The sequence below is a fragment of the Bos mutus genome, chromosome 20, assembly GCF_027580195.1.
Source record: "Bos mutus isolate GX-2022 chromosome 20, NWIPB_WYAK_1.1, whole genome shotgun sequence".
NCBI classification, from domain to species: domain Eukaryota; kingdom Metazoa; phylum Chordata; class Mammalia; order Artiodactyla; family Bovidae; genus Bos; species Bos mutus.
The window spans coordinates 58,614,259-58,627,608 of NC_091636.1; the positions used below are offsets into that span (position 1 = coordinate 58,614,259).

A 13,350-nucleotide genomic window follows, 5' to 3' on the forward strand; every position below is an offset into this window, starting at 1 on the left:
TCCTGACTTCTCTTGCACATTTATAGCAACCACATATTTCTGCTGTGGTGGTCATAAAATCCCCTAATGGGAATCTGACATTCTGAAAGCGCAGGAGAGCTTTCTGATAGGAGAATGCCATAATGGGGTCCTGTCACAAAAGAATGTAGCCCCTTTGACTGCCTGTAGATTTGCTTTTTTTAAATTAACAACAAAAAGTCAATAAGGGTTTTGGACATTCAAACTTCATCTTCTGTATCTCTTTTATATCCAGAAAAATTACAAGATCCCCTATTGTGTTAGGGCTGAACTGGGGACATAATCGGGTTCATGAAACAGTCTTACTGGGATAAATGGGTGTTGGGTACGTTCTGATGCTCAGTAATGTTCACCAGCTAAGGAAACAGTGGGGTAGAACATCATGAGGTGAAAGTTGTAAATTAGTTTTCTTGTAGCCAAGAAAATGTCAATTATATACAATAAATCCTATAATAACTCTTACCACAAATTCTAAGCTTTGTTTGTTTACCATTGTATTGTCAAAACTAATTATTATTTGACTTTTACAAGTGCAATTTTAATTATGATTATTCACAACCAAAAAACAGCAAGGTCAGTTTGACAGAAATCATAGCAATGGCACTAAATTATCCAGAATTGGCACTAAATCATTCTCTTTCCTTTCTCAATCTTATGTTAGGGACTAGGATCAGTCAGCAAAGTTCAGGTGCACAGTTAGGAAATATACTCTTATTTACCTGATACACTGAGAAATCAGTCAGGGCAAAAAATGGCAATGAATTAAAAAATAAAATTAATTTGCTAGATGTTGTTTCAAAAACTTAGAGTACTTTAGATAAATAAAACAATGTCAAAGTGGCAACACACCATGTGTAACATTTTGTAGGTTGAAGATGCTTCATACATACTTTTAAAAGGAGCTGATATTTCGTTATTCGCTGAACTGGTTTAATAAGGTAGGAGGAGATGGAATTGGCTAATCCGTGCCGCTGCTGTATTTCCTGTATTCAAAAAAGAATACACACACCACTGGGAGGTCAGACAGGAGAACTAAAAATCTACATTATTTACCCGCATGATGAAATCACACAAACTACTTTTTCTATAAATATACAGAAATCTCTATTGCTTCTTTTAATAAACTCAACATAAAAATAGCAAGTCTCAATCATCACTTTGAGCCCTGAAGACACAGGGTCTCCCCTGCACTACAGGCCTTCATGTGCAGAGGTCAAGCAGGGAGGCCGACCACTCCCCGGCCTGCTCTCTGGGCCATCACTGTGCCCGCCCCCGTGGCTGTCACTGTGCCTGCCCGCCATGGCCATCACTGTGCCTGCCCGCCATGGCCATCACTGTGCCCCGCCCCCGTGTGGCCATTACTGTGCCCCAAGACCTGGGCCATCACTGTGCCCGCCCCCGTGGGCCATCACTGTGCCTGCCCGACATGGCCGGCACTGTGCCCGCCCCCGTGCGCCGTCGCTGTGCCCTGCCCCCGTGGCTGTCACTGTGCCCCACCCCCCGGGCTATCACTGTGCCCGCCCCTGTGTGGCCATTGCTGTGCCTGCCCCCCTGGGCCATCTCTGTGCCCGCCCCCCTGGGCCCTCACTGTGCCCACCCCCGTGCGCCATCGCTGTGCCCTGCCCCCGTGGCTGTCACTGTGCCCGCCCCCGTGCGCCATCACTGTGCCCGCCCCCCCAGGCCGTCACTGTGCCCCGCCCCCGTGTGGCCATTACTATGCCCCAACCCCCGGGGCCCTCACTGTGCCCGCCCCCCTGGGCCCTCACTGTGCCCGCCCCCGTGTGGCCATCACTGTCCCCGCCCGTGTGGCCATCGCTGTGCCCGCCCCCCTGGGCCATCTACGAGCCCGCTCCCCTAGGCCCTCACTGTGCCCCGCCCCCGTGTGGCCATCACTGTGCCCCGCCCCCATGTGGCCATCACTGTGCCCGCCCCCTGGGGCCGTCGATGTGTCCACCCCCCTGGCCCTCACTGTGCCCCGTCCCCCATGGCTGTCACTGTGCCCGCCCTACAGTCAGACTCTCTGGCTATAGCTCCTGAAGCTCCAGCCACATGTGCACCCTCGTCACAGACCACATCCCAGCCCTCTCTACTGGAGGCTTCCTTTGCCCTCACCATAAGGAACTCTCTCCTGTCTGCTCTCCTTTTCACAACAAACTACTGTATTTCCAATCTCTTAGCTCTTGGCTTCCTATTTAGGCCACAGGGTTTTTAAACGACTTTGATTCTGAACATTATGTGTGCCACAAGCTCTCATTGCTTCTTAAGCCTTAAATAATTCTAACTGCACAGGGCCATGGTGGTGGGCTCCACATAATGGCGAAGACCCAGGGTTGTGTGAAATACTGGAAGGAAAGGGCCACCCTGGGCTGAGAGTGGGTTTCCTATTCACCCACCAAGGGCCGTGTAACTACTGGTCATGAGAATGACAACTGAGAGAGGGCCATCTACAGCCAGGGCTCTACGTCAAAGACAGAGGCTAAAGTTTACTCTAATTTCCCAGACTTTCAGAGAACAGCAGATGATCACAGGTGGCCATGTACAAACACGAGCATGGGAACAAGTCTAATAACCTTGTGGACTCACACACCAAATTACATCTAACGTTCGAAAGTACCTTATCTTTAATCAAAACAAAAGGTGTTTGGCACATCTGACTATGTTCTGGAAACCCCCCCAATCACTTTATGTATCATACGACTCCATCTTTTTTGTTCTAAACAACCTCTCTGTAAAATCTTTCCAAAAAAATAAACTATGTTTACACCCACGACAATATAATTAATGAACCTCCCAATGGTCTGAGTTGTTACAGTGCCATTTGTAAAATTTTACTGGTAGGCTGCTTTTGGAAATTAAGTACATCATGAAATTGAAATGGGAAAAATAAGTGATTAAAAATATCTAAAATTATTTCTGTTTTATAGAGGAGAAAAGATGATTAGCTTCATATGTACTCATATGTACAATATTACAAATAAAAAACTAGTGAGTATATATAAATGGTAAGTAAAGACATATATACACATGTGCATGTTACAGTCTGAAATTTTTACAGTACACAGAGCTTGCAATACTATAGAAAAATATTTTAAAACCATAAGTATAAGAATACTCCACTTTTGATAGATAAAAATGATATCAAACTAATTAGGTGAAAGTTATGAGTCAACCTACATTTAATGTACACCAAAAGCAACTTAGAAAATACCACAGCTTTTTTTTTAGTAATCTATTACTTACATCAAAGTAGGATCCTGCATGCTCTAATATCAGCTGAGTAGAATCAGGCTTATTTTTGCAATATGTGACATACATCTGAAACTTGTCTGCCTATAAACAAAAAGAAAATTAGAGTAGTATCCCTTTCAAATGGCAATAAGTCAAATTATGACAAACTTTTTATGTAAAAAGAAGCTGGATATGTAAATGAAATTCAAGCCTCCAATTTAAGAAAATTTCTAAAGAAAGACATTAAAATAAGAAACATGTCCTGTGATAGGACACACGTCCAGAAACCTCCCCTGGCCCAGCGAGTCAGGACGGAGCCCCAGCCTCTCTTCTTACAACAGAGGGTGCAGACCTGAGCATCACACTTAGCAGGGCCTGTCACCAGGACTCATAGTTACATAGGAATCCCCAAGGCCATGCAGAGGCCTGGCATATTCACTCAACGTTCTATACCAAGCCAGCACTACTGCCAATGAAAGTCAGTTCCACAGTAATAACTAGCTGGAGAACATAACTCTTTGGGGGTAAAGTCTGCTTTTCTGTCTGCAGACACCAGGAGAAAAGGATGCCATTTGAGAAGTGGACAGCGTTCCTTCTAACGTCCGCCAAAGCCACCAAACAGTAGTGATACAACAAGCTGCTGAGGTTTCATTACCCAGGTTACAAAGCAGTGTCCCACGTCCTCCGGCAACTGCTCATATTTTTCCAGCTCTTTTAGGAATATGCTGCAGAGAGTAAAAACGGTATAATATTATTAAGGTGTCCTAAAGCATTTTACGAGTGAGATGACATGCCAGGAACGAGACCAAGCATACCATGAATTTAGGCAAAGTCTGAATTGCATCATTTTAATCAAAAGCAGTGAAAACTGTATCATTTAGGTTTTAGTTTAACAAAATGTGCAGCAAGAGCTATGAACTGGGGTAAGTTACTTTGACTTTCATACAATTAATTAGTTCAGCCTTCAGATACTTTCTGGGCTTCCCTTGTAGCTCAACTGGTAAAGAATCTGCTCATGATATGGGAGGCCTGGGTTCAATCCCTGGGTTGGGAAGATCCCCTGGAGAAGGGAAAAGCTATCCACTCCCAGTATTCTAGCCCGGAGAATTGCATGCACTCTATAGTCCATAGAGTCAGACACAACTGAGGGACGTTCCCTTTCACTTTCAGATACTTTCCAGTAGAATCGTTACCCCAGCTGTTCAGAAGATGCGTGCTAAGTCACTTCTGTTGTGTCTGACTCTTTGCAACCCCCAAGACTGTAGCAGCCCAGGCTCCTCTGTCCATGGGATTCTCCGGGCAAGAATACTGGAGTGGGTTGCCATGTCCTTCTCCAGGGGATCTTCCTGATCCAGGGATCGAATCTGCTGTCTCTTATGGCAGGAGGGTTCTTTACCACTCCTGCCACCTGGGAAGCCTGATACGTTTAGTAGCAAAGGATATAGTTTCGGGGATACTCAGTTCAGAGAACCAGTCAGGTCTTCGTGTCTTTGCTGGTGGTGGGGTGGGGGGCAGAGAAGCGAGGAACACCCTGCCGGCTCTGGCCCAGCACCATCTTTCTCGGGTGATTTGGGGTGCACAGACTCCACCTAAAGATGCTGCTGCTGCCTTTTTTTTTTCTCTCCTTTTTCGACTTGAAAAATAAAATCATGCTCCTCCTCTGGCCAGTGGCAAGTGCACTTTACTTTGGTCACACTACGCATCTGTTCTGTCCTCAGTTCCTTCCTCCTTCTTATTAGGAAAGACCAAAAACATCAGCCAGCAGCCCGTGGAGGCCAGTCCTTTCTTTGAACCCTAAGAAGTAACTGACGGGGCAGCTGACGATACGGCTCGAGAGCAGCCAGTGTGCCTACAAAATGGCTTCGGCTTTCCAAATCTCGTTTCTATAAAGAGTGAATTCAAATAGAAAGTCGAGTCTCTGTTAAAAACAGTCTCAAGAATGTCTGTCCTTGAAGCAAGACTGGCAGGCTTCCTTCAAATTCCAACAGGATCCCTGGAATCTATGTGTATTCGACTGGAAACTTGCATTTGTCATGGTACTTCAGCATAGTACCTAGACTTCTAGAGTTGCTAACAGGGTCCCTACAGATGAAGCCACTCACTTATTGTGAAACTCGTAGATCTCCTGCATGTTCCCGAAGATGATGAGCTCTTTGTTTACAATGCCCGGGGGGATCTCCTCCACGCCGCTGGTCATTTCCCACAGGTAGGTCTGGCCGGGAGGGAAACAGAGAGGGTTGGACAAAAGCCCTGAGCACATCTCCAAGAAACGGCTACTTCTGCTCTCCGTCAATACACACCCAGAGTTAATGTCTAGCTAAAAATGTATCTTAAGAATGAAGCCTCTTACAAAACAACATGAGAAACTATTACTAAGACAAATCTCAGTTGTTATTAATATTTGAGCATACAGTCTATTCTTTTAGACTCTAAATATACTCCCAGCTTCAAATATGGGGATTAAGCTGCTCCTCAAGGTATGAGGAACATTCGTTAAACTACGGAGCATCAGCGGCTAGTTGTAATCGGTAGGCGTGTCTCTCTGAAGCTGCTGTAAAATTCTACCGAGAGAATGTCAGCCAGGCCGTCATGTGATAAATGAAACGAGAGGATTAGCACTGTTATCATCTCTGTAATGAGCGAAAACATGCCTGGAACTTCACAGAAGTGCAGAAACACGCAGAGAGGGCCGCCTGTGCACACTTTCAATCTCAAAAACAACAACGAAACGGGCGACCAGTTTAAGAATTCAGTAGGTAAGAATAAACAGCCCTGGCCATCTCCCGTGGACCGAGGAGCCTGGCGGGCTACAGTCCATTGGGTTGCAAAGAGCTGGACATGACTGAAGTGACTGAGCACATACAAGAATAAACAGCAAGACTGTATATACCCCATCTAAACAAACAAGCAAAAAAACTTACTTACATCCATACACTCCCGGAGGTCTCTTACGTAAGCCTTTTCAGTTTGAATTAGCTCAGCCATTATGAACCTTAAAGCAGAGGAAGAGAAGTGACCAGTTTAATTCACAGTCAGGACACAGGCTCATTTTAACTATTCACTTTTAGGGTTTATGAAATAATAAGGTGATTTTAAAAGCTTTAGCCAGTGATGTGTTCTGGAAGATTAAAACAAGAATGAGTCGAAGACTAACAGTGCCCAGTCACCAGGTCAAAGAAAAAAAAACATTTCGGAAAAAATTTTGCTACGGTACCCAGTGATCAGGGTTTCTCAACTTGGCAGCGTTGATGTTTGGGGCTGGACGATGCTTTGCTGAGGGCTGGCCTGGGCACTACAGGACGCTGAACGGCACTCCTGGTCTCTGCCCCCAAGATGCCAGTAGCGCTTCCCCCGCCCCACTAGTCGACAACCCAAATGCCTCCACATACTGCCCAATGTCCCTCTGGGGGGAACAAAGCTAGCCCCGACTGACAACCACTGGTTTAGAGCCATCTTTGGTCTCTATTAATACTCAGTAGAGTTTACTAATTGGCAACTTTGAAACTTCAGCACTTGTATTATTAATTTCTCCTCCCCAGTATTATCACTCATGACCCACTGATGACAAATGATAGAAGAGCAAGTTGTCAACCCCATGAGACAGGGGCACAGGATAAAAACAAGACACTGTTTCCAAATCAGCTGATGTGGGCGCAGTGCACCCAGTGGGCACTGCTGCTGTGAACACGAAGCACATTCAGAGCAACGAGAAGGATTCACGCCGTTTGGTTTCAGAGCACACACAGAAACAAGCGTGCTTGTCCAAGTGACATTTCCTTCACTTCCTCACTGAATCCTGGTGGGCTCTTCGAGGCTAGCTTACTCTTTCCTGCGGGCAGATTTCCGCTTTTCCTCATTAAGTTCATGGGCGGCGTCTCGGAGTTTCACCTCTGAGCCGGGGATACTGGCCGGAACAATATCCAGCTGAAGACTTTTGCTCTGTGGAATAAGGGAGGCAGTGCACCTCTGTTAATTAAATCAACAAGCAGGACACAAAGACGCAGACGGTAATTTATCCCGCTGGCACAAAGCAATTTACCGATTTGTTGGAATCTGAAGAAATCCCTAGGGCTTTCTCCAAAGAGGTCCTGTATTTCTCCATCCGCAGAGAGAAGTCTCTGTACCTCTTATCCACGGCAGTGACACATTTTTTTATTTCTGCCGCATGGGCATGCCCCTTTTCACAAAAGCCGTCGGCCAGCTGTATCAATAGCTTCACTCTCTCTTTGGTTTGCTGCGAAAGAACAACAGGAAAAGTATTGTGAAGCAAATGCGTCCAATTGCTGGCAGCCAGAAACACAGTGGCAACTGGCCTGCGACTCTCTGAGCTCTGGACAGGAAAACGACCGCTGGGGAGAGACACTCAGACTGAACCCCCGCATCCACACCAATTCACCTCCCCGTCCCCAGACTGGCTCCCTTGGTTTGCCTCTTTCCCCAACGAACGGCATTTTCACGACCTCGAAGGAAAAGTCTGGGCTCTGGACGGTGTCTTCACCTGGCAGACGCCCAGACCCTGCAGACTGAGCAAGCAGAGACTGGCTCGGGGTGGTGTCTGTGGTTCACGACCCTCCTCCTGTGAAGGCTGCAGGTACAGGGGACAGATACCCTCTGCCTCATGCTTCTCTATTCTGCGTCCCCAGTTAGACTGAAGGCCTGTTCAGGGCAGCAGCCATCGGAGATTTTCCTGAGGCCGTGGGGCCAAGGCATCTCCCCCACCCCACAGGCACCTAACCAACCCCCTGAAGAAGCGCCATGTCACACACTCATTTCTTCTTTAATTCTCAGGAGATAACGCAGGAGGAGTCACCACCAGGGAAGCTGTCTTCACAGAGGTATTTTAAACTTGCTCCCTGTGTGAAAACTCTCTCTCCGAAATAAATGTATTTCATTTTATATACACATTTGGAGAAGGAAGTGGCAACCCACTCCAGTGTTCTTGCCTGGAGAACTCCATGGACAGAATTCCATGGTTGGCTACAGTCCATAGGGTCACAAAGAGGTGGACACGACTGAGCGACTTTCACTTTTTCACTTTTCGTGTGCACACAGGAAAGATCTTTAAGTGAAGAATAACTCTTGCTTTTTAAAGTTAAGGATAACCATAAAAGAAGCGTTCTCCCTCCGTCCCTCCTTCTCTCTCTCTATATATATATAACATGGACTTCGCTGGTGGGTTAATGGTAAAGAACCTGCCTACTAATGCAGGAGACACAAGAGATGTAGGTTCGATCCCTGGATCAGGAAGAGCCCCTGGAGAAGGAAACGGCAACCCACTCCAGTATTCTTGTCTGGGAAATCCCATGGACAGAGGAGCCTGGCGGGCTACAGTCCATGGGGTTGCAAAGAGGCAGATATGACCAAGCATGCACACACATACGTATATTTAAATACATATGCAGAAACATATATATAGACATGGCAGTAACTCAAATCTGATTTTTCAACAGATTTTTTTTGTCACATCCATTGCATTTACTATTTCACTTATTATTATCACTAGATTTATATCCTTTGTTGTTACCACTTCATTCATTATCACTGCTTCGGCTTCCTTCAACATTCCCACTGACATGTTAAATGATTCCAGTTACTCTTCTGCTATGGAACCTGCTTTTCTCAGTTAAGTCATAAAGACTTTCTGGTGAAAGCCTAACATTCAGGAAGTTGACTTTAAAAAATTCCCCAAAGGAAGAAGGTCAGGGTTCAAAACCTGGATAAACTATCTCAGTTTGTACAATAAAAGTTTTGAGCAGAATTCACTAGGCAGCTTGCAGAGCCAGTTGTCAACAGCCTTAGACTCTACATGAGCGCCCTGGGCCTCCCGTGGGCTCTCCCACAGGGTCCAACTTGCCCAGCGCCCCTCCAGGCTTGCTGGCCTTCAGTTCTGTGCACCACGGCCCCTTTGGCCTGGAAAGCTGGTTCCCTGGACAGCTCTGTGGTTCCTTCATGTCTTTGCTCAAATAAAGGCCATTCTTAACTGGCCTCCCTGACTCTCTTAAAATTGCAGCTCACCTCCCTGCCCCAGGCACCTTCTCCCCATCTGCTCTGCTCCACCCTGTAGCATCAGTCTCCAAGGAGGTATAATTTACTTGTTAAGATCACTTTCTCTCTCCTGGTTAGAATGTACCCAGGGACATTTGCTTGTTTTGCTCATTAATATCTGACACGCCTTCTCTGTGTCTGGTACATGGTGGACATTTATCAAATATTTATTGAGATAATAAATTACCATTAGGGCCTTTACGCAAGTGTATATACACCTGTAACTTTAATTGGTGCAGTAATTACTTTTAACTGGCAAGAATTATGCAATATACAAGAAAAAAAAAAAAACAAACACCCACTTGAAAAGTGAACTCAAGGGACATTACTGTCTCTGTGAAAAAAAAAAAAATCACTATTGTGAATTATATAAAACTTGTTTATTGGAGAAATTGAGCAAAACTGACAACATTCTAAAAGTTTCTGGGCCCTTCATCTTGTGTGGAAATGAACTCATGTAGAGTGAGCTCAAAGGAAAATACCTGTCAAACAAACCTTCTGACTTGTTATCAGCATGATACCTTTCTGGTTAAGACAAGCCTAATTATATACCAAGGAGGTAAGAAGTCAAAGCTTCAGACCTAGAAGCATAAATTCCAAAAGGGATTTAAATTAGAAACATTAGTAAATTTTAATATCAGAGAGAATTAACATGACTGATGCAGGATTTTTTAAAAAATCAAATTGCCTAGAGGAGGTTTTCCAACCTTCTGAAAATCATAGAAAGGTGCTTTACCACCAGGTAAGCATTCCTTACATTCCCCTGATGTCAGAATGACATCAGTGGAGGGCACTGCAAACAGCTTATCCTTCAACAATTCAGGGGCTTGGGCACTGCCTCCTGGCTCGCTTTTCACACCACTGCCCCAAAGTGGCCCACACCCTAGGCTTCACTGGGATCACGCACTACTGTAGTACTTACCTGTCGAAAGAAATCTGAGTATAAGTGGACCCACACGGTTCAAACCCTTGTTGTCTAAAGGCCAATCGTGTATCTTTAAGGGGTTAAGAAAGTGGTTTCATGTTTTAAGTGGTGGGGACATAGAAGTAAAGATAAAAAGAGACAATTTGCCTACACTAAAACAGAAAACAAAAACCACCAAGAAACCAAAGGAAGATTTTCACATATGTCGAAAATACATCACAAAACAGACTAGTTGTCTATATGTGACGCCAATAGGCTGATTCTGATTCTATGAAACTCAACGCAGACCACAAGATTTCCCAGAGGCAAAGCCTGGTAGATCTATAAATCTTCCATGTATAAACTTCATTTAAACAAAAAATGCTAATCAGAGAGTCAAAGGCTTCTTGATGAAATCAACCACAGCCTATCAAAGATGGCAACCCTTGTCCCTATGGCTGTCTTTTGTTCTTATTGTTTAACATGCGTGTATATACATTTACTTATTCATCAAGTTACTGCTGGTTTGTCCGATCAGAACATGCAATCCATGAGCTCAGCACAGGGAGTAGCTCATGGTACACAGTAGGGGCTCAATAAATAATTGTTGAAAGAATGAATGGTGTGATCAAAACTAAGTAGAATGAATCTGCAAATCCATGAACCTTTTATAATATTGTATTTTTATTTTAATTTGTACTTTTTAAATGCATTCATGTATTGTATTTGAACTGTACTTGAATTTGTATACGTTCAAAGTGTATTTGAATTCACAGAATTCAAAATTCAAAGGACACAGAAGGACACAAAGTGAAAAGTCTTCTCTACATAGGCCTGTTGCCTCTATCAGCTTTGTGCGCATGATCAGATCAGATCAGTCGCTCAGTCGTGTCCGACTTTTTGCGACCCCATGAAGCGCAGCACGCCAGGCCTCCCTGTCCATCACCAACTCCCGGAGTTCACTGAGACTCACGTCCATCGAGTCAGTGATGCCATCCAGCCATCTCATCCTCTGTCGTCCCCTTCTCCTCCTGCCCCCAATCCCTCCCAGCTTTATTACATACAAACAAGTATTTGTATGTATACATGTCATTTTCTCCCTTTCATTTTTTGCATGAATGCGTATGATAAGCACTGCTGGGCACCTGGTGCCTCTAACAACTCCTGCTTCTGCTTTACCAGCAGGACACAGCAGCCTCCTTGCTTCTGTAAAGAGATTTTTATGAAAGCAGATTTTTGTTTTTAAAGTGTACAAATGTTATAATTCGAACAACTTCATCTTTAGGCATAATCAAGGGACTAGAGAAAAATAAAGGCAGACTGAACGCTTAAGCCCACAAACTCAAAAGAGCCTCATTCGTGGTGTCCTCAGGTGACCAGAAGCCCGGAAATGATGCAGATTCAATGGTCTTGGACACTGTCTGGTCAAAGAAGGTGTCTGGCACAGGAGACTGGCAATCAGGGAGCCGTGTGGGGAGAAGGTGACAAGATTGTGAAGGTCAACCTAAGGCAGCGGGTCTCAAACTTCAGCATGCATAAAAACCACCTGGGGAGATGGTTAGAGATGCTGTGTGTCAGGGCCCGCTCCCAGCGAGTCCAGGTCAGTATGTGCGGTGCCTGGTGAGGATTGAAATCTGCTTCTAAGGAAACACCCAGAGCCTGGATGCAGGTGGTGCGTGCAAAGCATTCTGAGAAACTGCTGCCTTGAGTTGCCAAGGAATCAAGGTGAGCCTTAATCAGACGGTGAGGCGAGGCTTTATTTCCATTAACCCTGAAAACGTGAGATTACTAATTATGTAACTACTGGATTGGAAGATGTCATGTCAGAGCAAGAAGAAGGTTTCTCTATATAACAAGAGAAAAATGACTTCTTAGGAGATAGTAAGACGGAGGGGGACAGGTGAGCAAGGGCCTTACTTCAACATGAAAAACTAAATGACTTCTCCCAGCACCACAGCGAGAGTTGTCTGATGAAAAAGAAAAGTAGCCAGAAACCAAAGAAAAAAATGCTAAAAAAAATAAAAAGTGCGAGTTGCTCTTTTCAAAATCCATGAGTTCCTCTTAGCAAAAAGAATTCCGTATACCCAATAGATGAAACAGCTCTGTGTATTTGGAAAATAAAAAGGTCAAATTTCACCTATGATTTTAGATGTTTATTTTTTTTTACAAAATGTGGGCCAAAAATATGCCTCTTACTGCTCATTCTTCCAAAAACCACAAGCCAAGTTTGAGGAAAAGGAAAATTTAGGAATAATGGGAAAGCCCCTTTGTACAGCCTCTACTGGTGGCACAAAGCTACCACGATGCTCAGTCCTAGATGGTGGCATTCGCACCCCTGTGTGCAGGGTGCGTCCCCCAAGTTGTGCAGAACGGCTGTCTGGCTGCACATGCGGCCAGCAGAGCACAGCATTCACGGGGATTTAAGTTGGGGCAAAGAAGCAAAACTTCAATCTACTTGAGTGGTATCTTAGGCATTTTCTTTGTATCTTTATAACCGAAGGATACTCAAGAAACAAATAAAAATCATCAAATGCACACAATAACTGTATTTATTATCCAATTACTAACAAAAAATAACAATTACACAGCCAAAGCCGTGCTGGAGCTAGAGGAAGCGAAGGCAAAGACGTGATGCTTACCTGCAGAGGCAGCAAAGGCCAGCTCCCCTCAACTGAGCAGGCGGGAGCCCCCTCGGAGCACCCGTGGCCCCTCTGGGTGTAAACCCCCACTGAACACCAAGGCTACCCGCCGAGCCCCACTGGACTGTGGGCTCCTCCAGAACAGAGACCGTGGGTTCCCACAACCCAGAATCCAGAGGCCGAACGAAAAAATGAATTTACAGCTTGTGGTGGGGGCGGGGCCCGGGGGAGCAATGCCCAGGGAAGATTAACGGGAAGTCAGAAATCGCTACAGAAAGTGTGAAAAAGTATAAGTCGACATGATACAAAGTAGCTGTTGTCATCCTAAATGATTTAAAAATTCCCCATTGATATGTTCTCAAAGCCAAGTTAAGGGCCACCTGAGAAAATCAATCTTCTTACCTTACAGGAAGACTACTCTTTAACCACAATTGCTACCCAGCTTGACCACTGATTTTCTACTCTTAAATCTGAACTTATTTCCAACTTTTTCTAAAACCTTAAAATCATCCAAAA

At 44.9% G+C, this 13,350-nt stretch overlaps 1 protein-coding gene across 5 annotated transcripts in view; it reads right to left on the bottom strand.

The window, feature by feature from the left end:
- The window catches only part of TRIO (trio Rho guanine nucleotide exchange factor), a 363,874-nt gene that overhangs the window by 113,872 nt on the left and 236,652 nt on the right, over positions 1-13,350 (bottom strand). For all 5 annotated transcript variants that reach the window (XM_070357707.1, XM_070357708.1, XM_070357709.1 and 2 more), the window contains exons 22-28: positions 7,286-7,480; positions 7,070-7,185; positions 6,172-6,238; positions 5,349-5,458; positions 3,902-3,971; positions 3,259-3,348; positions 909-1,001 (exon numbers count right to left, since the gene is read on the bottom strand). In XM_070357707.1, coding sequence (XP_070213808.1) covers positions 909-1,001; positions 3,259-3,348; positions 3,902-3,971; positions 5,349-5,458; positions 6,172-6,238; positions 7,070-7,185; positions 7,286-7,480 — 741 coding nt within the window. The remainder of the gene's footprint in view (positions 1-908; positions 1,002-3,258; positions 3,349-3,901; positions 3,972-5,348; positions 5,459-6,171; positions 6,239-7,069; positions 7,186-7,285; positions 7,481-13,350) is intronic.